This window comes from Schistocerca piceifrons, chromosome 7 (assembly GCF_021461385.2).
Source record: "Schistocerca piceifrons isolate TAMUIC-IGC-003096 chromosome 7, iqSchPice1.1, whole genome shotgun sequence".
In the NCBI taxonomy this organism is placed as follows: domain Eukaryota; kingdom Metazoa; phylum Arthropoda; class Insecta; order Orthoptera; family Acrididae; genus Schistocerca; species Schistocerca piceifrons.
The window spans coordinates 353,918,389-353,946,352 of NC_060144.1; the positions used below are offsets into that span (position 1 = coordinate 353,918,389).

The 27,964-nt window shown below is 38.3% G+C and overlaps 1 protein-coding gene across 1 annotated transcript in view; it reads right to left on the reverse strand.

Annotated features, from left to right (window-relative positions):
- The window catches only part of LOC124804822 (nischarin), a 63,893-nt gene that overhangs the window by 23,146 nt on the left and 12,783 nt on the right, over positions 1 to 27,964 (reverse strand). Inside the window, exons 2-4 of the mRNA XM_047265164.1 lie at positions 26,415 to 26,633; positions 17,610 to 17,818; positions 8,256 to 8,575 (exon numbers count right to left, since the gene is read on the reverse strand). Coding sequence (XP_047121120.1) covers positions 8,256 to 8,575; positions 17,610 to 17,818; positions 26,415 to 26,633 — 748 coding nt within the window. The remainder of the gene's footprint in view (positions 1 to 8,255; positions 8,576 to 17,609; positions 17,819 to 26,414; positions 26,634 to 27,964) is intronic.

Here is a 27,964-nt window from a genome sequence, read left to right on the forward strand (position 1 = left end):
GACAACACTATATGTAGCCTTCAAAATGATGTTCCAAGCAGAGTATCATTTTGAGTTTCTTTTGACAGAAGGTCAGAGCATCACAGATATTCATAGGCTCTTGCAAAATTTCTATGGAGACCTGGCAGTGAACAAATGCGTCACTGGACAAGGTGTTTGTCATCACTGCAACAAGGTTGCGCAAACCTTTTTGATCTCCTGCGTGCCAACCAGCTGCACACAGCTGTGACTCCCGCAATGTTGGAATGAGCGGCCACACTCATTTGAGGTGACTGATGGATTACAATAAAACACCTTGCTGCCCAACTGAATGTGTCTGTAGGTATGCTGACACATTTGTCCACTGGTTGGGGTATTCAAAGGTGTGTGCCCACTGTGTAACAGAAGACAATATGATACAACAGCAACAAATTTTTAGCTTTACTAATTGTATTTTGCAGACATTAAACTATATGTACATTAAATGTGTCTCATTATGAACCTAAACTTTAATTCATGTTCTTTAACAATATGCATTCAAATGTTTTGATCTGCATCAATATCTGTACTGTGCAAACCACAGTGAAGTGCGTGGCCGAGAGTAGTTCCACTTTTAGAAGTTATTAGGAACTTTTCCCAATCCATTGATATAAGGTGTGTGGGGAGAATGATTGCTTACACACCTCTGTGACACTGTAATTAGTCTAATTTTGTCCTTTCAATCACCACGGGAACCATTCCTAGGTAGTTGCAGCATACTCCTAGAATCCTCACTTAAAGCTGGTTCTCAAGACTTTCTACTAGGCTTTCAGAGCAGAGTTAGCATCTATCTTCACACTTCTGCCAGTTCAGTTCTTTCAGCATCATCCTCACACTCTCTCACATCTTAAACAAACCTGTGACCATCCAGCACATCTTGTTCATACCCCTGATAGTCCTATCTGGTAAGGGCCTCACACTTTGACCAATATTCGAAGGCGCTGTATGAGAGTTTTGTTCGCAATCTCCTTTGTAAACTAATTGCATGAACTGCAGTCTACCACCAGCTTTACCTAAGACTGAGTCTATGTGAATATTCTCTTTCACATCTTTACAAATTTTTACGCCCAAGTATTTATATAAGTTGGCCAATTCCAACTGTACCCCATATAGTACTATGTTTGCTTGTTTTGTGAAATGTAAACTTTTTCATTTCTCAACATTTAATGCTAGCTGCCAATCTTTGTACCAGTTCAAAATTCTGTTAAATCTGAATGGATATTTCCACAGCTTTGCTTTTTTCAGATAGTATTTTATTATAGATCACTGAATTATTTGTGAAAAATCTGAGGTTAATATCAATATTGTCTGCAAGGTCATCAATAAACAACATGAATAGGATCCCAACGCACTTCCTTGGGGCATACTTGAAGTTACTTCTATATCTGTTGATGTCTCTCCATCCACGAAACATGCTATGTCCTCCCTACCAAGAAATCTTCAATCCTGTTACCAATTTCACTTGATACCTATTATTAACATATTGTCGGCAGAAAGAGTATGTGTGGGATTGAGTCACTGGATTGTCAGAAATTAAGAAATACTACATCTATCTGGTTGCTCTGATTCATGACTTTCAGTATGTTATATGAAAAAGTGAGAGTTGGATTCCACATAGTTGATGTTTTCAAAATCCATGGTGACTGGTATGGAGGAGGTCATTCTGTTCAAGATATCTCATTATATGTGAGCTCAGAATAAGTTCTATGATCCTACAACAAATGAATGTCAAGGATATTGGATGGTAGTTTCATGGGCCACTTCTGCTGCCCTTCTTGTTATATGTCAGACCTGTGCTTTCTTCCATTCACTGGGCACACTTTTTGTTCGAGAGATCCTAGGTGCATTATGATTAAAAGAGGGGCTAGGTAAGCTGCTAAGTCAATATACAACCTGATAGATTCCACCTGGGCTTGAAGCTGTGTTTCATTTAAATGATATTTATTTCACTCATCTTTACAGTTAAATCTTTGTCTTGCAGTGACTGCCACTGGAGTTTGTTGAGCATCTCAGTAACACACTCATACCTACTAAACAATCCTTAGATGAAACGTGCTGCTCTTCATCAGATCTGCTCTATCTCTTCTATTAATACAACCAGTTAAGGACACAACAAAAAAATGGTTCAAATGGCTCTAAGCACTAAGGGACTTAACATCTGAGGTCACTAGTCCCCTAGACTTAGAACTACTTAAACCTAACTAACCTAAGGACATCACACACATCCATGCCCGAGGCAGGATTCGAACCTGCAACCACAGCAGTGCGGTTCCGGATGAAGCGCCTCGAACCACTCAGCTACAGCGGCCGGCAAGGGCACCACACACAAGTAATATTCAAAACTGGTCGAACAAGTGTTGCGTAAGTCACTTCCTTTGTGGATGAATTACATTTCCTTAACATTCTTACAATCAGCTTAAGACTGGCATGTTCTTTTCCTGCAATTTGTTTTATGTGGTCACTTGGATCTTTCCATCTATTTATCTACAGTACATCACATTACATCATTTACTTTCAGGGTCAGTACCAGTCCCTGCACCAATCACCAATTCTCTAAAGGTCTTCCTGCATTTCACTACAGTCTTCTGGTACTGCAACCTTCCTACTGACAACATATTCCTCTGCAAAAAGCCTCATCAAGCTTCCGATGTTATCCATTTGATTATTTATACATAATGTAAACAGTAATAGCTCTACAATACCCATGAAATTACTTTTACATGTGTTGATTTCACCCCACTGAGAACAGCAATAAAGTACAGGGTTGTCGCATTAAATATCCAATAACATAAGATGTAATAACTTGGGACACAACTGAGCTATTTATTGCAGTTTGTTTCTGCAAGTATGGCGACTCAAAATGTTTTGTGTGTGTGTGTGTGTGTGTGTGTGTGTGTGTGTGTGTGTGTGTGTGTGGGTGGGTGGGTGTGTGTTTGAAGCAATTAGTATTGCGTGGTCTGGAGATACTTTTTCAATATTTCTTGATAAACCAGAATGTAAAATATTTGCCAGATACTGATCAGCCAATCAAAGGTAAGTAAGAGCACTGATAGACTCTGAGAGACAATGGCATAATTATGCTCTTCAATTACTAGCTTTCGTAGCAGGCTTCTGTTCTGTTCCTGTTCATCATAAAGTGTAGATGTATACGTAAAAACCTGGTATTATATTTATGAAAGTTTATTTGAATAATCACCAGTTTAAGTAAAAAAAAAAAAAAAAAAAAAAACTCCACATTTATCATTATTTATGGAAGCCTAATATGACATTCTCCTGGACCAACATTATCATCATTTATACAAGATGGATACAGACAGCAGTGACGAACTTTGCAGCAGCACATTACAAAAATGGAGGTAGGTGAACATGACCTTTTCTTCCTTTGTGACAGCCATTTTCACTTTTTCTAATTTGATCATTTGGGCGCGACACTAATACATGCGATCTTCATCTTTTCTCTTTTTTTAATGAAGTCTGATTCCTTTTGTTATAATTTTTGTCTGACTCTTATTTCCACCATAACCAATATTCTTCGCAACTGGGCCACAAAGAAAGATAAATCTACAAAAATGTGTGTGTCTATCTCTCCCGTATACACTCCTGGAAATTGAAATAAGAACACCGTGAATTCATTGTCCCAGGAAGGGGAAACTTTATTGACACATTCCTGGGGTCAGATACATCACATGATCACACTGACAGAACCACAGGCACATAGACACAGGCAACAGAGCATGCACAATGTCGGCACTAGTACAGTGTATATCCACCTTTCGCAGCAATGCAGGCTGCTATTCTCCCATGGAGACGATCGTAGGGATGCTGGATGTAGTCCTGTGGAACGGCTTGCCATGCCATTTCCACCTGGCGCCTCAGTTGGACCAGCGTTCGTGCTGGACGTGCAGACCGCGTGAGACGACGCTTCATCCAGTCCCAAACATGCTCAATGGGGGACAGATCCGGAGATCTTGCTGGCCAGGGTAGTTGACTTACACCTTCTAGAGCACGTTGGGTGGCACGGGATACATGCAGACGTGCATTGTCCTGTTGGAACAGCAAGTTCCCTTGCCGGCCTAGGAATGGTAGAACGATGGGTTCGATGACGGTTTGGATGTACCGTGCACTATTCAGTGTCCCCTCGACGATCACCAGTGGTGTACGGCCAGTGTAGGAGATCGCTCCCCACACCATGATGCCGGGTGTTGGCCCTGTGTGCCTCGGTCGTATGCAGTCCTGATTGTGGCGCTCACCTGCACGGCGCCAAACACGCATACGACCATCATTGGCACCAAGGCAGAAGCGACTCTCATCGCTGAAGACGACACATTTCCATTCGTCCCTCCATTCACGCCTGTCGCGACACCACTGGAGGCGGGCTGCACGATGTTGGGGCGTGAGCGGAAGACGGCCTAACAGTGTGCGGGACCGTAGCCCAGCTTCATGGAGACGGTTGCGAATGGTCCTCGCCGATACCCCAGGAGCAACAGTGTCCCTAATTTGCTGGGAAGTGGCGGTGCGGTCCCCTACGGCACTGCGTAGGATCCTACGGTCTTGGCGTGCATCCGTGCGTCGCTGCGGTCCGGTCCCAGGTCGACGGGCACATGCACCTTCCGCCGACCACTGGCTACAACATCGATGTACTGTGGAGACCTCACGCCCCACGTGTTGAGCAATTCGGCGGTACGTCCACCCGGCCTCCCGCATACCCACTATACACCCTCGCTCAAAGTCCGTCAACTGCACATACGGTTCACGTCCACGCTGTCGCGGCATGCTACCAGTGTTAAAGACTGCGATGGAGCTCCGTATGCCACGGCAGACTGGCTGACACTGACGGCGGCGGTGCACAAATGCTGCGCAGCTAGCGCCATTCGATGGCCAACACCGCGGTTCCTGGTGTGTCAGCTGTGCCGTGCGTGTGATCATTGCTTGTACAGCCCTCTCGCAGTGTCTGGAGCAAGTATGGTGGGTCTGACACACCGGTGTCAATGTGTTCTTTTTTCCATTTCCAGGAGTGTATTCGTCATATGTGATTGACTTTTATAGTAATATGAATTTATTACCATCGCCCCCAAATGTAATAGTTATTAGACAGCCCACTCACTCGTGAAAGTACGCGCCTTTCCTCATTGTTGCAGCCAGTCTAGTGTTGAATGTTACTTATATTTCCATAATATTCAGTGGCCTAGTTTCAACTTGTGTATATTGCTACTGTTGCAATGTTGCTTCACAGTGAGACTTATTACGCGACTTTACAATTAAACCCATTTTCGAAATTACTGCACCAGCTTGTAAAATAATCAGAAAGATTAAAAAACAATGAAGAAGATGAATTACAGTGTGAATGTGTGCAACTGTTTTGTTCACATAAATGCACATCAATAGCCTTGTGGACTCCACATAAGAAAGTGTTCTGTGTGCTTTCTCTCACACACACGTTGGAGCTGTGCGCTATGCTGCAACTTCATCATGATATGATCTTTCAACAACATGGTGCACTACACCATTTTGTGGACTGTGTGAGGAATCATGAGTTTCCAGATCGCTGGAATTGCTTGGCCCCAAGAAGTCCAGACATCACACTACTAGATTTTTTCTGTGAGGGTTTATCAACAATCAAGTTGTACCATCATGTTCATGCAGCTATCGCAAATTTTAAATTTCCAGTACTGCAAGACACTTAGAAAGTAATAAAATACAGATCAGGTGTCTGTCACACCACTAATGGTGCGCATATTGAGGTGTATTGTGTGTGTAAAAAGACACACTGAGTAACCTTATTCATGGAATCATACCATCAATAAATATCTCAATTACTTCTCAAGGTATTATATTACGGACATGGACATCCTGTACAAAAATGCAGAAAATGAAACATGCAAAAGAGAATACAGATGTACAGAAACTGAAACTGACAATAAGTGCAAAATGTCAAAGCAGGAATAGCTAAAGGAGAACTACATAGATGTTGAAGTACGCACGACTAGGAGAGAGATAGATGCAGCTTATAGGAAAATTAAAGAGACCTTTACAGAAAAGAGAAGTACCCCTATGAACATTAAGAGCTCAGACAGCAAGCCCATAAAAGCAAAGGGAGAAAGGCTGAAAGGTGGAAGCAATATGTAGGTGGTCTGTATAAAGAAAACGAATTTGAAGATAATACATGAAGGTGAGAGGGGGAGCGCGATACTGTGAGAAGAATTTGAGAGAGCTCTGAAAGGCCTATGTCAAAACAAATGTCCTTGGAGGAGACACATTCCCTCAGAAGTACTGAGATTCCTGGGAGAACCAGTCAGATGAAACTATTCCGCAGTGTATGAAAGATAGATAAGATGTGTGAAATACCTCCAGACTTAAAGAAGAATGCAATATTTTTTTTATTACATCTGAGACAGGTGCAGACAGGTATGAATCATCAGTTTAATAAATCATGATTGCAAAATAAAGACACTAATTATTTACAGAATAAAGGAAAAGCCGGCAGAAGCAATGGAAGATCAATTTGTGTTCCCGAGAAATGTAGGAACATGCGAGACCATACTGACCCTATGACTCATCTTAGAAGATAGACTGAAGAAGGGTAAACTTAAGATTATAGCATTTGCAGATATAGAGAACACTTTTGACAATGTTGGAATACACTCTTTGAAAGTCTGAAGCTGGCAGTAGTAAAATAAAGATAATGAAAGGTTATCTACAACTCCTACAGAGACCTCAATGATGGCAAAAAAAGCTTACAAAAGCTGTTGAACAGAATGGATATGGTCTTGAAAAGAGATTGCATTGTGAACACCAATAAAGGTAAAACAAGGGTAATGGAATGTAGTCAAACTGAATCAGGTGATCCTCAAAGAATTAAATTATGAAATGAGACACTAAAAGTAGTTGATGAGTTCTGCTAGTTTAGCAGCAAAATAACTGATAACGGCCAAAGTAGAAGGGGAATAAAATACAGACTAGCAACAGCAAGAAATCGTTTTATGAAAGAGACAAATTTGTTTACACTGAATATAAATTTCCTTGTTAGGAAGTCATTTATGAAGTTATTTGTGTGGGGTGTAGTCTTGTACACAAGTAAAATGTGGACAATTAGGAGTTCAGTCACTAAGAGAATAGAGTCTTCTTAAAAGTGGTGTTCAGAAGAATACTGAAAATTAGACAGGGAGGTTGAATAACTATTGAGAAAATACTGAATCAAATTGGGGGCAAAAAGAAATTTGTGGCACAATTTGATGATTAAATGAAGTGATTGGTTGATAGGACATATCCTGGAGTGTCAAAGCATTGTCAGTTTTGGAATGGAAGTAAGTCTGGAGGGCAAAAATTGTAGGTGAGCATGCCTTGAATATAGTAAGCAGTTTCAAAAGGATATAGATGGCACTTGTTATGCAGAGATGAAGAACCTTGCACAGGATATACTCGAATGTAGGGCTGTTTCAAATCAGTCTTTGGACTAAAGACCACCACCAACAACAACATATTGAGGTCTACCTGCTAATATGTCCCATATCCAGTCACAAATTTGGTCTGTTACCAGATGAGTTCTTATTTTTTCACTAAACAACAATGTGTAACAATATCAATTGCCTTACACATGTCAAAGAACATGACATCAACTTTAGTGTCATCTATGGTGTTTTGGATTTTGTGGAAAACAGAAAGAGCTGTGATTCCCAAGATCTCTGTTTACAAAATCCTTGTTCATTTTTATACAGGAGTTTTTCACTCTCCAAAACATAATAATGCTTCAGCATGGAATATTATCCATAATTCTACAACAGATTAACATCAACTTATATGCAAACTCTATGTGAACATATATTCAATAGTGTTTTATTGTAATACCATGCTCTTCACATTTTTAAAACCGGAGATACCACAAACAAATAGAAAAAAATTGAGTTTTGTAAAGACACCTGCATTGAGAGAGACATGTCTTTATTTAATGTTGGAAGATATCAGATATTTGCTTGATCAATTAATGAAAGGACCATACATTTTTCTTCTGGCAGCATAACATAACAATGGAAAAGAGAGATTACTGATATTGTTTTACATGTATTCGTCCTGTAACTCACATTGTACAATAATTACAGAAGCCACATAGCCCTAGTGTCAGTCCACCTAAGAGAAATTTGTCATGAATAACTCTACAGAACAGGTTACAAAATAAATTAGTGTAAACATTTGCATACTTAAAAGTTAACAGATCATGAATAGCTAATTTATATACTAACCTATCAGCACAAGATTCTCGAGACATGGAAGTGCACATATGTGAGATATCTCATGGATATGTTCAATTCTGTTGTCCGACAAGTCAAGGTCCTCAAGGGAGTACAAACGTGAGAAACCAGTCAATGAAGAAATGCAGTTCTGTGACAAGTTTAGCTGAACAATGTTCCCAACTTTCATGTGCAGTGGACCTGTTTCAGATAACTGGTTGACAGACAAATCAAGATGAGAAAGGCGAGGCAGCAATGTGAGATTGTTTACATCTGTGATCCTGTTGTGACTAAGATTCAATTTTTCCAGGGCTGGCAGCAACCGTACAGACCTAAAAGAAAAAGAGTAAGATTAAGTCACAAGCTGACACAAAGTTAAAATTTATTCTAGTCAACAAAAACACACACACACACACATGGGAACCAACTATGAAACGTATTGCAAATATATCAAAAGCTGATCAGTGCCGTAGTAAAGTGATTTTTTTCAACAGTATATTAATCTGTCAAACAATCGGCCACAGAATTGGCATGAGGACTGTAAAACTGACCTGGGAAGCACATAAACAATTCTCTTAAGGACTCTGTATATAAAAAGGAAATGCAGACACATTAACTGCTATCATAAGATACTGGCAGTATTAAATGATATTTGTTAAAATGCCAGAATACTTTTATTCTAAATAGTTACCTTACATTGAAAGATGCAAATAAAGCACCACTCTTCTAACATACCCTAGCATTAATCAGAAAAAATTATGTATAAGAGATAATTAAAAACAATCTTTCAAGTTTGCTAATTAAAGATACATGAGACAGTCATAATTTACAGTTTCTTTCTCCTTCATCAGCAGTTGCTCCGTCTCATAGTTGCAAAAACTTACTTTCAAGCAATGACTCATTTTTGCAGAAACAGAAAAACTATAACAACATTACTGGGTGATCTCATGAGCATGACTTCAATTACATTGTTAAGCGTTACACCACAAAGCACCCTTTAGATATTTGTCAAACTTTGTGGATATGTTCATCACTAAAGATGAGAATCCCATGCAAATGCATGTTTTTGTAGGATCACTGGATATAGCTCAAACTTAATACTTATCCATTTCATTTCTTTCTGATTTCAAGTATGTATTAGTTTCCTTGTATATTTGGATATTCTAACATTTTTGGGGATAAAAACATGTATGATGTGTATATAAGGCATTTTTAGTTTAATTATACATATAATAGATATTATTTTCAGTTTAAATGCATATTTTAATGATTTGGAGCAGACAACACAGTTTTTTTTATGATTCTTATTTCTGCTTAAGGAAAAAGGATCAATGAAAAAAAGGGGAACAACATGTACAGAAATTTAAGATTCTCATAACAGAATGACTTTCCCAGAACTTTACTGACAGCCCTCAGTAGAGAAATGTATCATAAACAGATTTATTTCTCCACAACAACCACCGCAAGCCTGTGACCTCCTGACAATGGAAATTTAGCCTTTTAAGTCAGGTACTATGGCTGACATGACAGTAAAGAAGCTGTGACATGGTATTGTGGAATTTGAACAAACCTCACTAGCAATTTTGATTCTTCTAAACTGGAATTGTTCCCTAAACTGTGTTTGCAGAGAGGGTGTGTGTGTGTGTGGGGGGGGGGGGGGGGGGGGGGCAGCACGCGCGCATGCTCCTTGTAAGTTTGTGTAATTGTGTTTGTGTGTTAATGTGCTTTTAATATGCTTCCAACTAAAGTGATCCTAGCAATGATCCTAGCAATCATATCAGCACTTCGACCAAAAATGTCTTGTGGCTGGGATGACATTTCACCTAAACTGCTAAAGGAATGCAGGGATGAATTAGTGAAACCCCCTGACTCACTTGATAAATACCTCCCTCAGAAATGGAGTATTCCCCAACCTTTTGAAAATTACTGAAATTATACCAGTGCATGAAAAGGGATTAAAAACTGACACTAAAAACTACAGGCCAATATCATTAACCTCAGAACCAGGCTAATTGTTAGAGAGAGTAACACTAAATCAAGTTGAATCATATTCACCAAACACAATCTGTTAAACAACCTACAACACGGATTTAGAAAAGGGAGATCTACTACAACAGCAGTAGCATCTTTTATACATGAAATATTAAATAATGATATGAATATAACAGAGGGAAACATTCCACGTGGGAAAAATATATCTAAAAACAAAGATGATGTGACTTACCAAACGAAAGTGCTGGCAGGTCGATAGACACACAAACAAACACAAACATACACACAAAATTCAAGCTTTCGCAACAAACGGTTGCTTCATCAGGAAAGAGGGAAGGAGAGGGAAAGACGAAAGGATGTGGGTTTTAAGGGAGAGGGTAAGGAGTCATTCCAATCCCGGGAGCGGAAAGACTTACCTTAGGGGGAAAAAATGACAGGTATACACTCGCGCACACACACACACATATCCATCCGCACATACACATACACAAGCTCAAAGGCAGAGCCACGTGTGAAAGCACCCATGTGATTTACCAACTGACCTGCCTACACTGTGAAGCTTTCTATGTGGGAATGACCAGCAACAAACTGTCCATTTGCATGAATGGACACAGGCAGACAGTCTTTGTTGGTAATGAGGATCACCCTGTGGCTAAACATGCCTTGGTGCACGGCCAGCACATCTTGGCACAGTGTTACACCGTCCGGGCTATCTGGATACTTCCCACTAACACCAACCTGTCAGAACTCCGGAGATGGGAACTTGCCCTTCAGTATATCCTATCTTCTCGTTATCTGCCAGGCCTCAATCTCCGCTAATTTCAATTTGCTGCCACTCATACCTCACCTGTCTTTCAACAACATCTTTGCCTCTGTACTTCCGCCTCGACTGACATCTCTGCCCAAACTATTTGCCTTTACAAATGTCTGCTTGTGTCTGTGTATGTGAGAATGGATGTGTGTGTGTGTGTGTGTGCGCGCGCGCGAGTGTATACCTGTCCTTTTTTCCCTCTAAGGTAAGTCTTTCCGCTCCCGGGATTGGAATGACTCCTTACCCTCTCCCTTTAAACCCACATCCTTTCGTCTTTATCTCTCCTTCCCTCTTTCCTGATGAAGCAACCGTTTGTTGCGAAAGCTTGAATTTTGTGTGTATGTTTGTGTTTGTTTGTGTGTCTATCGACCTGCCAGCACTTTCGTTTGGTAAGTCACATCATCTTTGTTTTTAGATATAAATATTAAATAAGCAGGACAAAAGTGACAAGGTAATAGGCACTTTCCCAGATATGAGTAAAGCCTTTGATACTGTGAATCCTACCATTCTTCTGTGTAAGCTAGAAGAGTATGGGTTGAGAGGGCTAGCCTTGAAACTACTTACCTCCTATTTGAAAAACAGGAAACAGTGTGTAAAGCTAACTTATCAAAATAATGAGCAGCTCCTAACAACCAAATCAAACTTCAGGACACTTCAATGTGGCGTGCCTCAAGGAAGCATACTAGGGCCTTTTCTGTTCCTTGTATATGTAAATAACTTATCTGAACGCCAAAATTGCATGGTTGTAAGCTATGCCGATGACATATCCTTCATCAGCTGCGGCAGTGATATGCAGTCTGCAGCTAACAGTACCGAGATCAGTTTCAATACTCTGTCCTCATACCTTACAGCAAACAAACTTCTTGTAAATAAAGACAAAACGGTAATAATGAAGTTCATCCACAGTTATAATGCTGCCATAACTGATACTGTATTTACATCCCCATTGGGTCTTGCATATGCAAATTCACATAAATTTTTGGGCATCGTTGTTGATGAACACTTATCATGGAAAGACCATGTAGATAATATTTGCAAGAAAATCAGTAGAAATGTGTATCTACTGAAACGGGTCTCAGCCTTCTTCGACCATGATACTTTAAGGCAAATATGTTTTGGGTTAATTCATCCGCACCTTCAGTATGGTATTGAGATATGGGGTGCGGCATCAGCAGTTCATATAGATAGACTTTTTAGATTACAAAACAAGGCAGTAAGAATGGTAGCCAAGGTAAAGAAGAGAGAGCCTTGAGAGACATCTTTAGAAAATATAAAATTCTTACGGTGTACTCCATGTATATACTGCAGACAGTCATGTTCGTGAAACAAAATCCTGAATTTAATATGAGAAACAGTAATGTACACAACTATAATACACGGGGAAGGGAAAATTTTCATAGAATTGTGACCAATAAAAAGGCAATGGACCACAGCCCACACAGAATGGGAGCAATTTTCTACAATGCACTACCCTGTGAACTCAAGAAAGTAAATCTAAATATGCTAAAGACAGACATGTGTCTGATCCATATGTTGTTAAGAACGTAAATATTTTACTGTATGTGTGTAATGTAATTTAAATTTTCCTGACAATGTCTAAAAACTTTTTGTTATATGGACAAAAAATAAATAAATAAATAAATAATAATAAATTAAAAAGTTCCAGAAGTGTACTTCTCGACAATGGATAAAAGGAAAGGTGGGTTGTTGTAGTGAACAGTAAGCTATTCTGTTTTGGAAATTTTTCTGGGGCACCTGTCCTTTGTAAAATATTACAAAATTATTTTAAATAATTGAATAAACAATATTGTCTCTTTTTTTTAAAAAAAAATCACATCCACATAATGGAAAGATCTTTTATAATTTCAGATAAAATGTGCTAGAAAATTTCAAGTTGAACCGCACATCGCGTCTGTATCATGTATTGCGAAAATACTTTAAACAAAAGAATCTGCAATACACCAAATCCATTTGTTTATACTGCTCCCATGCCTAAGACAAATGAATCTCACATGGATATAAACAAAATTTTACATGGATACATGTGGTGCTTTAGCAGGAGCAAATTACCACTTGGAAACCTCAGAAACCCCACTCTTAAGGGCTTTTTGGAGAAGTATACATCAAAAGATGTCCCTGATCCCTTAGAACTGAGTAAAAATTGTGTTCCAAAAATCTTATAGCCAGGTAGGCCAACATAACATACTTGCCAAATAAATAAAAACTATTTTCACACACATACAATTACTTTTTGTTTTGCTAACCAGGTATTGGACAAAATTCGCAAAGACCTGGGGACTTCAAACATATGGACATCTGTAGATGAAACAACTGACACAATGGACTGCTATGTTGCTAACCTAGTTCTATGAGAATTAATTGAGAATGGGCCTGGCCAACCCCATCTCGTGTTCTGTAAAGTCCTGGAACAAGCAAATTATTCCACAATAGGCTATTTTCTGAAGTTAAAAATACTGTTCACATTATTGTTATTCTGACTGATAACAACATTTAAATAACATTTACAGTCAATGTTCTCACAAGATTTCTGTTATTTTTATGTAATTAAAGCTTATCAAGATCCGGTAATGTGATCGAAAATGCTCTGTTACTGGCTGATGCTCTGGTGACATCACAGGCTAGGAGTAAGATGAAGCTAGAAATGTGTTATGGGACCATTAGCTGAAATCAGGAGGTTTTTATGTATTTTTCCTGCAAACAGTGTAGCTATATAATGTGAATGGTGATAGTGGAAGCCTTGCAAAATTTGCTGTGTTTATACTTCACCCATATAGTGTGATGATATATGCAATGATGGACATTCTTTTCCCTGCTCCCTACATATCATTAAACTCACTAAGAACTAAGGAAGTGGAGAACTTTTGTAAATGGGTCCATATATTAAACTAGATAGTCAACTATCAGTCATGAGCTTGGCAAAACTTAGTGTTGATTTTCTTTGTAGAAGACACTCAGCAGAAACCTATTTATAGTAGGCATTCGATGGTACAATGCATAACAATACATCTGAAAATCAAGAGGTCACTTGTTAGAATCCTGGAAAGGTCTCATATTTTTTTAAGTTTTACAAGAGATACATAAACAGCATTAGCAAGGACTGATTGCAGCAGTTGTTTCGATTGTGGGAGGTGTTATATATAGAGCTTCACATTAGTCTTAGCATGAGAAATGGACAACGGAGGGTAAATGCATTTACTTCACAAATAAACAGCTCACTTTTTTGGAAACCATTCCTAGTAGTAAAGTTATCACTATATTCCCACAATACAACGAGGTGTAGGACGATGAGGTTGTACAGAGAGATATAAAGGGTGTATAACATGCAGGTGACACAAACAGAAGGGCTGTGATGTTTGTGAGTGTAAAATAATGTTGGTATCTGAAGCAGACTTACTTCATCTTTATGTAAGATGACAAAACTGCAAAAGTTTAAGCAATAAGAATCCTAGATGGACAATAGAAGATAAAAACATTGTTTCCAATAAAGTAAAAAGTTTGTGGTCACATTAATTGGAAAATATCTTTTTGAATTTAATGTGTGTGAACAGTGACTGCAAATGTAAGTGCATGCAAACAGCAAGGAAAACACAATAATAATCTGTTTCTGCTCAGTATGGTGAAGTTTTGTGATTGTGATTTGGTTTTCGTACAAGAGGACTTTCGATTTGATTGACAAATAAGTTAAAAATGTTCTTTCAGATTAGATTTGAACCAGCCATCAATGGACATCAACTTCTAAAGTTTGATGGTCTACCACTCTAAAAACTAAATTACCGAACAACTGAGGAGTAGTTGCGTAAAACGACTATTTTCTCTGGCACACTCAAAAACAACTTTTCAGGAATTTTTATAGAAGTATTTGTTCATTATGCTACTACACACCATTTGTAACCCATTTTCTGAAATGTAAATTCCAAAACAGAACAGCACTGTGAATTGGCATAACGGCAGTAGGAGCAGTGAGCTAGCCAGTGACGACACAGGTATCACATGACTCGAATGGAGCATTTTAGCAGCCTTTCAAATTATTTGAATTTAATTTCTGTTTTTATAGAATACTGAAATTCAAGAGGAAAAAGCATGTTAGGAGCATAAAAAGACAGAATTAATCATTTAAGACAGTTTCCAGAAAACAGTCAAATACCCTATTGCTAGTTTCTTTGATGATGGATTGTATACGTTTTAATCACAAATTGTACTGGAATAGCATTTCAAATAATTATTTTATTCTCATTTAAGACTCTGTTTTTATAAATCATTTTCTCAGAAAATGCTTCTCATATTTTGGGTATTCTGTGGCCAAGTAATCTAAATAAAAGCAGAGTTCTTCTACTGCTAAGTGATGCTGCTCCCTATATGCCTAAGACGGAAAACTGTTAAAATGTTCTAACATAAATGTAAAACACATTATGTATCTTGCTCATGGGCTTCATCATGTTGCATCATATGCACTATCCAATTATTCAGCTGTGTTGACAGTTCCAAAATGTGCCAGTCTTAAATAATTTTGTATATGAACAACTGAAGATTCATGCTTCTTCACTTGGTACTCACATGATTTATGTCCGTAACTCTCACTTTTGCCCATGAGGGTTTCCTACCAAACGACAGGCATGGGAAGTAAAATACTTCATTTTTAACTTCACAGCCACATAACGAAGCACTGTTTTTATAAATACCCATTTTAATGTTCTCTTACACTGTCAGTTTCTGGTATTAATATTTTGCACAGTACTTAGGCTGGTAACAATTGCCCTACAATTTGAACAACAAGTTTCTCCTCATCAGAAAGGTGGGAAAAGTCTGTACATTGTAAATTATTTACCCTATAATTTTCACTCACACACTACATCCTAGAGTCTATGTGAGAAGCTAGTTCTCATTGTCCAGAATGTATCAGATACAGCAAGCCATAGAAAACTGCTGTATCAAGAACCAAAATACTCAATCATCTTGAAACACCACACCATCCATGCAGAAGGTTCTTAAAAATAGTATTCAGACACATGATAAACATAACATTACATCTGAAAAAAGCTTTTTGTGGCATCAGTTGTACACTTGCATGTTTATTCTCTATCACTTTTGATTATTACAATCATCTTCACAGGAGAAAGCTGTACAGTACATAAAAGATGAATATAGAATACACACAAGCCTCATACAAAGTGTAGTAATTAAAAAAGGTCATTTTTAAAATCATACTATGGTGACCTTTTTTAATTCCTTCATTTTCTATGATGCTCGTGTATATTCTATATTCGACTTTATTGTGGATGACAGGTTTCTCCATTGAAGATTGTTGTAATAATTGAAATTGGTAAAGAATAAACATGAATTGTACAGCTGAGGCACAAATACACTTTTTTTAACTTATCCAACACCTGTAGGCAGTCATCTACAATAAGCTCCATAAACATTTAGGTTGCAGTAACACCCACAACAGCACAATTCTAACCAATTTCCCAAATGACACAATGTTAGCATTAAATCTAAGCCCCAATTACAATTGACAAGAACATAAATTTAGTTAAGTGCTGAGAAAACATTTCCTCTTAATTTCTATTCTCAAAACAAATTTGTGAATAAAAAAGTTGTTATGATTGCCACTGAAATATCAATATTGGTAATAGTATGGATGGCAGAAGGGCATACCCCAGCGGGTTGCATAAGAAATTGATGTTGCAGGAAGAGAGAAAGCTGGGTGAAGTGTTATCCATGGAGTGATGCTACTTAACAGTGCATCTGACACAGCTTTTAGTCAGGCAGTCAGCAGGCCGATTGCAACACCCTGTGACGTCATGGGCAAGCAAGCTACCTGATGTTACAGACAGGCTTCAATACGTCCCTGCTCAAAGCACAAGGGGCCGTGCTGTCATCCACCAGTGAGCTGAAGTTAGAGTGAAAACCACACGAGTTTGCTTCGAGCCTGGCAGCGATTTTCAGTCCAGTATGAGGATGTTAGGTGACCACAGGAAGTTGTAACATATTTCATAGTATATATTACACTTATAAGAAAAGGAGATATGTGAAGTGCACAATTATTGGGAGTTGTGCAACACTGCCACAATACCATGCACTGCCACTGGCTATTTGTGGGTAGTAAAGAAAAATGAAGACAGAATTTCTATTCTCTGGATTCGGTAAAATGGGGAAGAAAATTACCTCGGCATTTGTCTCAAATGTTTTTAGAGTAAACGTGGTAAAATTAAACGAAGATGCTTACACATATGTTAGAGCCCTGCTCTCCTGAATAATTTCACGGATGAGACTCGAAGTCTATATCAATGTTAGTTCAACGCCTTCATAAGAGTACACATCAATGAAACGTGTGTGTCAATTTTGGTGATGGTCAAACCAATACAAGGTGTCTGTCTGCTGACACCATTGCTGAATTCTCTGAAGAACATAATACAAGTGCTGAACAAGTAGACAAACTGAACTTCAAACCACTCAAAAGTCAAATTTCTTAAGAGAAGGATGTAATAATATTTATTAAGGTGCAAATGTAACAAATCAAATTGGAATTTTGTAATACTCACTCATCCACACAAGTGAGGAGGTTATGGCTAAAATTAGCACTATTTACAGCCTTCCACGCATGCTGATCATCGCGGGCATCAGATGGATCTCGGTGCAACTGATCACAAAGGAGTGCATAGGAGAGAGTTTCCAGTCCTGAAAAATTCACCGACAGATTTTCCAGAGATGATCTCAGAGCACCAAGTCCATACACATTTGTTGGTGGTACCTGCATAAGAACAAATATCAATAAACTGCAATGGCAGCAAAGTCAGTGTTATACTGAAGACTTAGAAAGTATCTCGAGAAGGAACCTTTGTTCTATGACGGCAGCATTATGCGAAGACATGTACAATTTGTGATTAACTATTGTTAGTCAAATTTTTAAACCTCTTTCTCTGGAACCAGTAGATAAATTGAACTGGTTTGTTTTGTTACTGGATCTTTGTGACAGATTAAAACTAGGTAATATATCAAGTACGAGGGCGGTCAAACTCCATTGGCAACCAGAGCTTCTTATAACAGGTTCTAATTCTGCTCAAACCATCAGCACAGTTTAATGACAGAACCAGCAACGTTTGCAAGCATAATGAAACACCAACTGAACCACCTAAAAACTTTTTATGCTGTGATTATGTATCTCACAATACAGATATTTATGGCCACAAAAAGCGGTGGTCTAATTCAATCTACTTACAATGATGTGTCTAATAAATTCTTTTAATCTTGTTTTGATTTTATAGCAGATTGTTTATGCTGTCTTCCCAGTTACATAATAACAGGTTTTGATTTTATAGCAGATTGTTTATTCTGTCTTTCCAGTTACATAATAACATAATGCTTACTACAGTTCATTATGGAGACGAACGGAGGTGTGTCAGCAAGTTATGGCTCTGAAGTCATCTGCAAGTGTGTGAGGAGTGTGTAGTGTTAAGTGTTGAGAGACATGTAATGAACTGCAAACAAGTATTTTACGTGCTATGAAGAAACTTAATCCAAGAATGTGGCAATTATACTGGTTTGAAGTTTATTAATAGCACAATATAAAGTCTATGTTAAAATCATTACAAGTTAGCTATACACAATTAAAACATGTCTCTTAGAAGAACAGCAGCATTTCTTCAGAAAAGTATGTTCTTATAGTAACTGTGTATTCACATTAAAACAATTGACCTATAAGATATCAACTTCGAAAAACCCACATTTTATTTATTGACTATACAAAGGCACTTGATACGATTCTGAGACCCAGAAATGACAGTAAAGGGCTACCTACATCAGCAGCTTATACATTACAATCTGTGTGAACAACAAGAGGAGAAAATCCCTGGAGGCACTCATAAAGCTGGGGGTGAGACAAGTCACATCTTTTCAATATCTATATTGCTGCATCTAATGATGAGATCCTATAAACAGGCAATAAATCTGTCCTGAGATGGCTATTTATCTGCTCTTGAGGCAACACAGTTTTAAAATGCTGCCTAGCAATATCCTTCAACATATCAAGGGTAATGGTGTTTAAATGAAAGTATCCATTCAATTAACAATTTAACAATTGTGAACTTTGAGGAAAGCTTGTAACAGGTGAGTTGTACCAGGAACCTGATGCAAATTTAAATGTTACTTATTCATGATACATTTGTGAGTATATCTGAAAACAGTGAAATACAATTGTAAGAAACCATGTAAAAACCATGGCTTACTAAAGAATAAAAATATCCTGTAACTGGAAAAGGAAAATGAATCTAATAGCAAGGATGAGTAATGGCCCAGGAACAGTCAAATATTATAAAAACTGCTGTACTATATTAAGGAAATTTATTATAGGTCCAGAACTACATGTGTTAGCACCTCTGATAGTAAAACTAAAGTAATTTGGAATATTGTTGAAAGGGAAACGGGACAACCAAGAGCCCAGGAGGACTGTATTACCATCAAACTATATGAGAAATTTGCTAACAAAAAGTCAGAAGTTGAAATTATATGAAAAATCTGATAAAATTGAAAATCTTCCTACCTCTCCTACTGAAATTAGGAAAATAATAAACTCACTCAAAAGTAAAAGATCACACAGAGTTGATGGCATTTCGACAGAGTACTAAAAGCTTGTTCTTAACAGATAAATAGGATCCTCAGCAACATGTGTAATAGCTCACTGAAACAGCACACTTTTGCTGACTGACTGAAATATGCTATTGTCGAAACCACTACATAAAATGGGGGATAGGTCTGATGCCAACAACTTCCGCACAATCTCACTTCTGACAGCTTTATCCAAAATTCTTGGAAAAGTAATGTATTAAAGAGTAGATTCACATATTTGTAACGGTAAAGTACTAGTATAATGTCAATTTGGTTTTCAGATAGGTTTTCAACAGTAAATGCTATATACATGCTTTCAGTGATCAAATATTAAATGCTCTGAATAATCGAACATCACCCACTGGAATTTTTTTGTTATCTCTCAAAGGCTTTTGATTATGTAAATCATGGAATTCTTCTAGATACGCTTAAGTATTGTGGTATGAGTCGTACAGTGCACAAATGGTTTAATTCACAGTTAACTGGAAGAGTGCAGAAGGTTGAAATAAACAGTTCACATAATGGACAAAAATTAGAAGATTCCTAAAACTAAGGAGGCATCAAGAATGGGGGTCCCATAGGGTTCACTCTTAGGTCCCTATTGTTCTTATCATATATTAATGACTTGCCTCTCTATATTCATGAAGATGCAAAGCTAGTTCTGTTTGCTAATGATACAAGCATAGTACTCACACTCAACAAACAAGAATTAGATGAGGAAACTGTAAAAAACATCTTTCAGAAAATTATTAATTTTTGGGTGTATGCATTGATGAGAGATTGAACAGAAAGAAACACATTGATGATCTGCTGACACGTTTGATGTCAGCTACTTATGTTATTAGGTTTATTGCAAATTGTGGCAATAAAGATATCAGTAAGTTAATTTACTATGCCTATTTTCACTGCTTTCATATGGCATCATATTCTGAGATAATTCATGGTGGTGGTGGTGGTTAGTGTTTAACGTCTCGTCGACAATGAGATCATTAGAGACGGAGCGCAAGCTCGGGTTAGGGAAGGATTGGGAAGGAAATCGGCCGTGCCCTTTCAAAGGAACCATCCCGGCATTTGCCTGAAACGATTTAGGGAAATCACGGAAAACCTAAATCAGGATGGCCGGAGACGGGATTGAACCGTCGTCCTCCCGAATGCGAGTCCAGTGTGCTAACCACTGCGCCACCTCGCTCGGTGAGATAATTCATCAGCCAGAGACAGTGATAACATGTGTGTTAGCTGCATTTGTGTACGTGTGTGTGTGTGTGTGTGTGTGTGTGTGTGTGTGTGTGTGTGTGTTTTGTCTATTTCAGAACAAGACCTTCTGGCCAAAAGCTTACATGTTTAGTAGTATTTTTGTTGTGCCTGCTTGCGACTCAAGATCTCCACTATATGACAAGCCTTTTCATAACACTGTGAATATTTATGGCATCATACATTGCTGCCAATGCAAAACAGTAATTGCAGTAAGTAAAAGAGTGTTATTTCAACAGCCTAACAAACAAACCTTTTTGTATATTTTTAGACAACAAAGACATACAAATAGAGCAATGGCTCATTTTTTTTGTATATGTGGGAAGAAAGGGAGGAGTCATGTCCTGCCGACAATGAGGTCAAAAAAGACAGATAACCTCATTAATATCAGACATGAATGGGGAAAGAAAAGGTGATGGCCTTTTTAACGGCGTTATCTTTGCAGTCGATAAAAGCAATAGGGGGACACCCTGGAAAATGTAAATCAGGATGCCACAATGAGGGACATATGGGCAGTGTCCTAACTGTTGCATCACTTCGCTAGGCATTTTAACACAGTAAAACAAAGGATGGAGGTGCAAATAAAACACAGAAGCAGTGAGGAAGTAAGAAAAATGCTCAGAAGACTTGACAAGACATTGCAAAGGTAAGCTGAGCTTGCCTGAACAAAATAATTGGCAAAACAATCCAAAACAACTGAGCTGTTGCTAAGGAAAAGAAGATATGACATACCTGAAAAAGTTAGATGAAACTCGGCGAGAGTCTCTCACCTGAAGATTACAGACTGGTGGACCACTGAAATATTATGTCAAGTTGAATTTAGTCGCTGGAAGTTAACCCAAAAAGACCACCAATGGAAAAAAAGGACTAAATGAAGGTGGACATGAAAAAGCTATTGAAGAATGAGTGTGATAAAAATTGGGAAGACAAACGGTGAGAAATGGAGAGGTGCTAAGAAGAGAGGGAAAAGAAAGGCAATCACTGGATTGGAGATCCACTATGAAGAAATAGCACAATAAAACTAGTTCTTAGAAAGATATATGTGAAGAGAATAAGAAAACCCAGAAGGCACAGGATTCAGCTCCTCGATGATCTGGAGAAAGATTAGAAATAAAGAAAACAGAAACAGCAAGCTATCAGTCTAAAGAAGTGAGGACAGTTAGGACTTACTATCACAATAGAAAAAAACTACAGAATGAATGAATGAAAGAACAACATACTGCACACTGCTTTAACAAATAGCACATAAATTTTCTGTGGCTTTGCCAAATCCTTTGAACATCTTGATCAAAAAATTTTATTTGCCAAGTTACAGTGTTATAGTATTAATAACAGGCCCTTCATACAAATGGATTCCTATCTGCAGCATAGGAGACACTGTCACATTAACAGACCGAATCACACCTTCAAAACAGAACCTAAAATGGAGAAGTATAAAACAACAGCACTCCACAAGGCCGTTTCTGTTATAAAAAAAGATCTAGTACGGAAGTTTTGGCACCTGTAAAAAAATTAACATATTTGCTGGTGACACAATCACAAATCACAAAACCAGCCTTAACTGACAGTGTCAAGATGAAAGGTGAATCTGAGTGTGACTTGTTCCCACCAGCCAGCAAAAGACTTCAGCATGCCTTATTGCTTTACATACCTTTCAACTCGTTATATCCTGCATCTTCTCCCTAGTGTAGTAGAAACCTTAAAATTGGACAGAAATAGTCAAAAACAGAAGGGTATTAAGGTACCAAAAAGAACATGTAGTACTATGTTCTTAAGACCAGTCACGGAAGATGAACTGCAGAAAACTATACAGAAACTGAAGTCCAAGAAATCAGCTGGTGATGGTGAAATATCAAATCATGTAATAAAGCTGGTAAGTGAGGAGATAATAGCACCACTGCTGAACATAGAAAACTGTTCTTACAGAGATGTAATTTTTCCAGAAGAACTGAAGATAACAAATGTAGTGCCAGTGTACAAGAAAGGGTATAAGGATAATCCCAACAACTACAGGCCAGTTTCACTGATATCAGGTTTCTCAAAAATCCTAGAAATGCTTATGTATACCAGATTAGTTAACTATTTGGACAAACATAAGATTCTCATACCCTCACAACATGGTTTCAGAAAGGGTAAATCTACAGAATCAGCAATTGCCAGTCTAACAGAATACATTTTACAATCCTTAGATGAGAAAAAGGTTGTCTCTGCAATGTTTCTGGATCTTTCAAAGGCATTTGGCACCATTGACCATGAAATGCTGATACAAAAATTAAGCAACTATGGCATTCGAGGGCGACCAGGTGAATGGATAAAATCATACTTGTGTAACCGCAAGCAGTTATGTATCATTAGGAAACTCATACCAATCAGAAACCAAACCCATGAAATATGGAGTGCCGCAGGGTTCGGTAATGGGGCCATTGTTATTTAATGTGTTTGTTAATGATACAGGTGTTGAGGAGAAAGAAATATTGTATGCTGATGACATGACAATACTAAATAGTGACCAAAATATGGAAAAGCTGGAGAGAAGAGCATACATATCTGCAAATGTCACAGCTCAATGGCTGTTGGAAAATGAACTGGTTATAAATCTAAAAAAGACTGTGTACACAGTGTTTAAAAACAAGGAAAAGGCTGTAGACATGGATTTATAGGTTGATGGAACAAGGCTGGAAGAAGCAGAATCTGCTAGATTCTTAGGTATTCTTGTGGTAATGAACTGAAATGGAAAAAACATATTAATAATGTCTGTAAGAAACTGAGCTCTGTCAAACTGCCTTCTTCAGCCGAGGTTCATCTAATGATTTTTCTGACGTTTCGCCAGCAGGAGTGGCTGGCATTGTCAAAGCTTCACCCTCCACTGCCGGTGGTGAACTGGAGCCGAGCTCGCGGGCGCAGACTATATGTACCTGGCTCGCCAACGTCCGAGGGCTTCTCCGCGGTCATTTCCGGTGCGATTCTCCTCTTGCTACCTGCGACGGTCGTTCACTGCAGTACGGGAAGCCAGGATCCGTTGACCTTAAGGCTTTCCTCTTTCTTGTTCAAACTGTTCGCGTGTTTTTGTATTTCTACAGCTTCTCTGAACAAGCGCGTGTGATAGTACTTCTCTACAGCCAGAACTTCCGTGTTGGCGAATTTTATTACGTGGTCGGTCTCATTCAGTGTGTGCTCTGCCACGGCCGATTTCTCCACCTGCCCCAACCTGCAATGTCGGTTATGCTCTTTGATCCTGGTGTTGATGGATCGTCCAGTCATTCCGACATAAAATTTTCTGCATGTGCATGGTATACGGTATATTCCCGACATTGCAAGTGGGTCTCTTTTCTCCTTCGCCGATCTAAGACACTCTTTGATCTTCCTTATCGGTTTGAAAATCGTCTTTACGCAAGAGGAGAACCGCACCGGAAATGACCGCGGAGAAGCCCTCGAACGTTGGCGCGCCAATGATGTAAAAATGTAAGCTAAAGGTGTAGAAAAATAAGTGATAATGAATGGTAATACTTTGATATGTCCTATATTACATGTACATTTACTGTACACAATGTAATCTTACAGGATGAATTAAAATTCAATTCAATTCAACTAGGTAACTTTCTTATCTAATCTTTTTCAATTTTCACTTCCTTAACCCTTTCCTATTTTCCCTCTGCCATGCTATAAACGCTAGTATATAGTGCAACCTTTTTTGTGTAGCTGCTGTTTTGTATGGAGATAATTTTTGACAGTTTTAATTAAGGAAACCCGGACTAAGTGGTTTGAAGATATTGGCAATAGGTACATGGACTATAAGTCCATTTCAGTAACTGCTGAGTAGTTGAAAAGATAGGCCCATGTACGAAAAGCCGATGTGGTTAGATAAATAACGAACTACAACTGAATCAATATTCTGAAAAATTCTCCAAAAAGTAAATCTTAGTCCATTATGTATGGTACCTGCAAGTCTCTAAAATTATACTGATCTACAGGCAAAAATTCTAGTATGTATTTTCATAACTTTGGTCAGTACTATCCTGGGGTATAATCTGATGGGAAATACAGAAAAAAATGAAGTATTTATGCTGCTAAAGTAATCAATGAGAATACTATTGCAAATCTTTCGCCAGAATGTGAATCCAAAAAGGATTTTAAATGGGGCAAGGATTTTACATTCATTTGAATCCAACCAGTAGACAACCATATACAGGGATATGGTCTTATTTGTTAGTGGGTCAAGAGCCAGAGAATGGTAAAGTTTCCAGGAGTTCCGCACACTGCGGGGGCTCACTTTCATTTGCAGCCAGGAATAAATACATAGGCCTTCCCTACACTGCTAACTGAGTTAGCACGAATTTTTGCTGTTTTTGCTGTACATCTGCTTAACAGTAGTAAACTTTTTGTTGATGCTAGGCATTCTCATTAAGTGGGACTAAATAATGCAATGGGAGAAGAGATGGACTTGGTGAGCATTAAATGATGTGAATAAACTGTATTTGATTCTGTTTAAACTTTGATTGTTTCAATTTTGGCATATTTAGCTTTGAACTGTTATCGAGTTTTGTCTCTAAAGAGATTTCTGTGGAAGTTGCAGGGAACAAGGTGGATATGGTGCTTTGACTGTTACTGGTGTATATTTTCCAATCCACTGGGCAGATTTGGAATTTTCCAGAGTGATATTAGGCGATTACATGACTCTTACCACTGCTGTCAGACGAGTGATTATTTTGAGTCACATGTTAAAGTGAAGCTGACAACTGTTATCAAGATGGTTTTACAAGTGTTGCAGTACCGACAACTGATATGAATTCTCCAATAAATGTTTAGATTTTACGTTTTCTGGAAATATTCAAAACCTTACAAATAATTAAAATAATATTTTATTTACACACTCCAGTAATGAGTTCTCATTACCTTATCCTGGAAGGCCAGTACGGTTATTAGCGTTGCATTTAGTGTCACAATAAAATAACCCCGGTATGTATCAGTACAGAAGTAATTTATCCCCTTGGGCAATAACACACATCCTTTCATAAATGTGCAGCATGCAGCAGCTAATACTCATAACTGGAAAAACTGCAGCTCTTCTCAAAGTGCCATCCTTTTTTGTTATTTTGAAAATTGTCTGAAGCATTTTAAATAAAAATAAACTGTAACATTTAATAGTATCCCATAAACCAGCAGGATAATAGTTAATTTAGCATAAAGAAAGTGATGCCCCTCTGAATGATGTATTATTATATTCATTCTGCATTCCTGAAGAAGACAGAGTGCAACTGAAAGAATGACTGAACAAATGAATCAAAAAATATAAGATTTACATAGAGGTTACACAAAATTTCATGCACAGGTAACTTCCTGTGATGAACATCATAAACACCACTTTTGATGGTTATCAAGATGATTCTTTTACCATGAAGGCATAAACAAGTCAATTCCAAATGGCAAGCAGCCGGCAATTGCATGTTATCTGAAATAAAAATACTTGCAAATAATAATAAAAAAAAACATACCTCTGCCAGTTCAAGAGATTCTAATGAACGGAAAACAGACAGCTCAAAAGGCAGGCTACTGGGCACTATGTTGCTTGTTCCAACAGCTGCACGTGATCCAAGTACTTTAATGCTTGTCAACTGGCTGCAGAAATCCAGCACATGGCTGAAATCCAGACGCCTATCCAACAGCTCTGGTGCGGGTCTTGGTTGCTTTAGTCTTTCGCTGATGGCAAAGAGCTGTCAAAGTGCAGGTACATTAGCGTTCACAGTATTGAAATTGATAGTAACTAATGTCTTAAATCATACTGCCAAGTGAAACATTTTTTAAAAATATTTATTTGAGACACTTACACTGAATATTTTAAAAAGTTGAACAGATGAGAAATCTCTCGTAACAATATATCCTTGACAATAATAACAATAATAATAAACCAAAATTATGACAAGGGCACAGTTAAGCTCAAACTTACAACCATCACTGTAGCTCGTGACAATTTTCCCATGTCACTTATAAGCAAAGGTATAACAGGTAGCAGTAATTTTATTCATCTGTGGATAACTTTTACAATGTTATGCCACAGTATTGGCAGTTACATAGTGTTGGCTGAAAACACAGACTGTGGGCAAAGACAGTTGAGAAAATACATACACCAACGAGCCAAAACATTATGACATCTACTTAATAACTTGTTTGTCCATCTTCGGAACAAAATACATCACTGATCCTGCATATCATGGATCCAACAGTTTATTGGTAGGTTTGTGGGGGTTGTGGCATTAGTTGTCTACAGACAGGTCAGGTAATTCGTGTGATAACGGGCCGCTAATTGCGTCCGTAGTGGTTGCGCCCGATAGTGATCCGCGTGGATTCCGTAGGATTTACATCTGGTGAATTTGGTCACCAAAACATCAACATGAGTTCACTATAATGCTCCTCAAACATGGACATTTTTACGGCTGAAATATGACATCGCCATAGGGGAAGACATCAAGCACGAAGGGACGCAGCTGGTTCGCAGCTGTCAGCCTGTCTTCGATTACTACTACACAGGTCCTATGCAAGCTCAGGAGAATGTCTCCCATACCATAATACTGCTCCCACCAGTCCACGTCCATGGTGCGCTGCACGTTTCGAGCTGCCATTCACCTTGGTGATAATGTTTGTGGAAATGACCATCAACCTAGTGTAGCAAAAATGTGATTCACTCAAAGAGTCAACACATTTTTATTGATCAACATTCAAAACCTTATGGTCCTGTGCCCACTGCAATCCTGACTGACTATGTCGTTGGGTCAACATGTGAACATGTAGTGATGGTCTGCTGTGGAGCTCCATGATCAACAATGTAAGATGAACAGTGTGATCTGAAAACATTTGTGCATGCACCAGCATTGTGCTCATTTGGTAGAGATGCCACAGATCATCATCTGTCCTACTTTACAGAGCACACAAGCCTGGAATCCCACATTCAGTGAAGAGTCGTAGATGTCCAACCAGTTAGCACCTAGTAGTAGTTTCACTGTGCTTCTACCTCTTTCCACATTAGCATGTGAACATTTGACTAGCT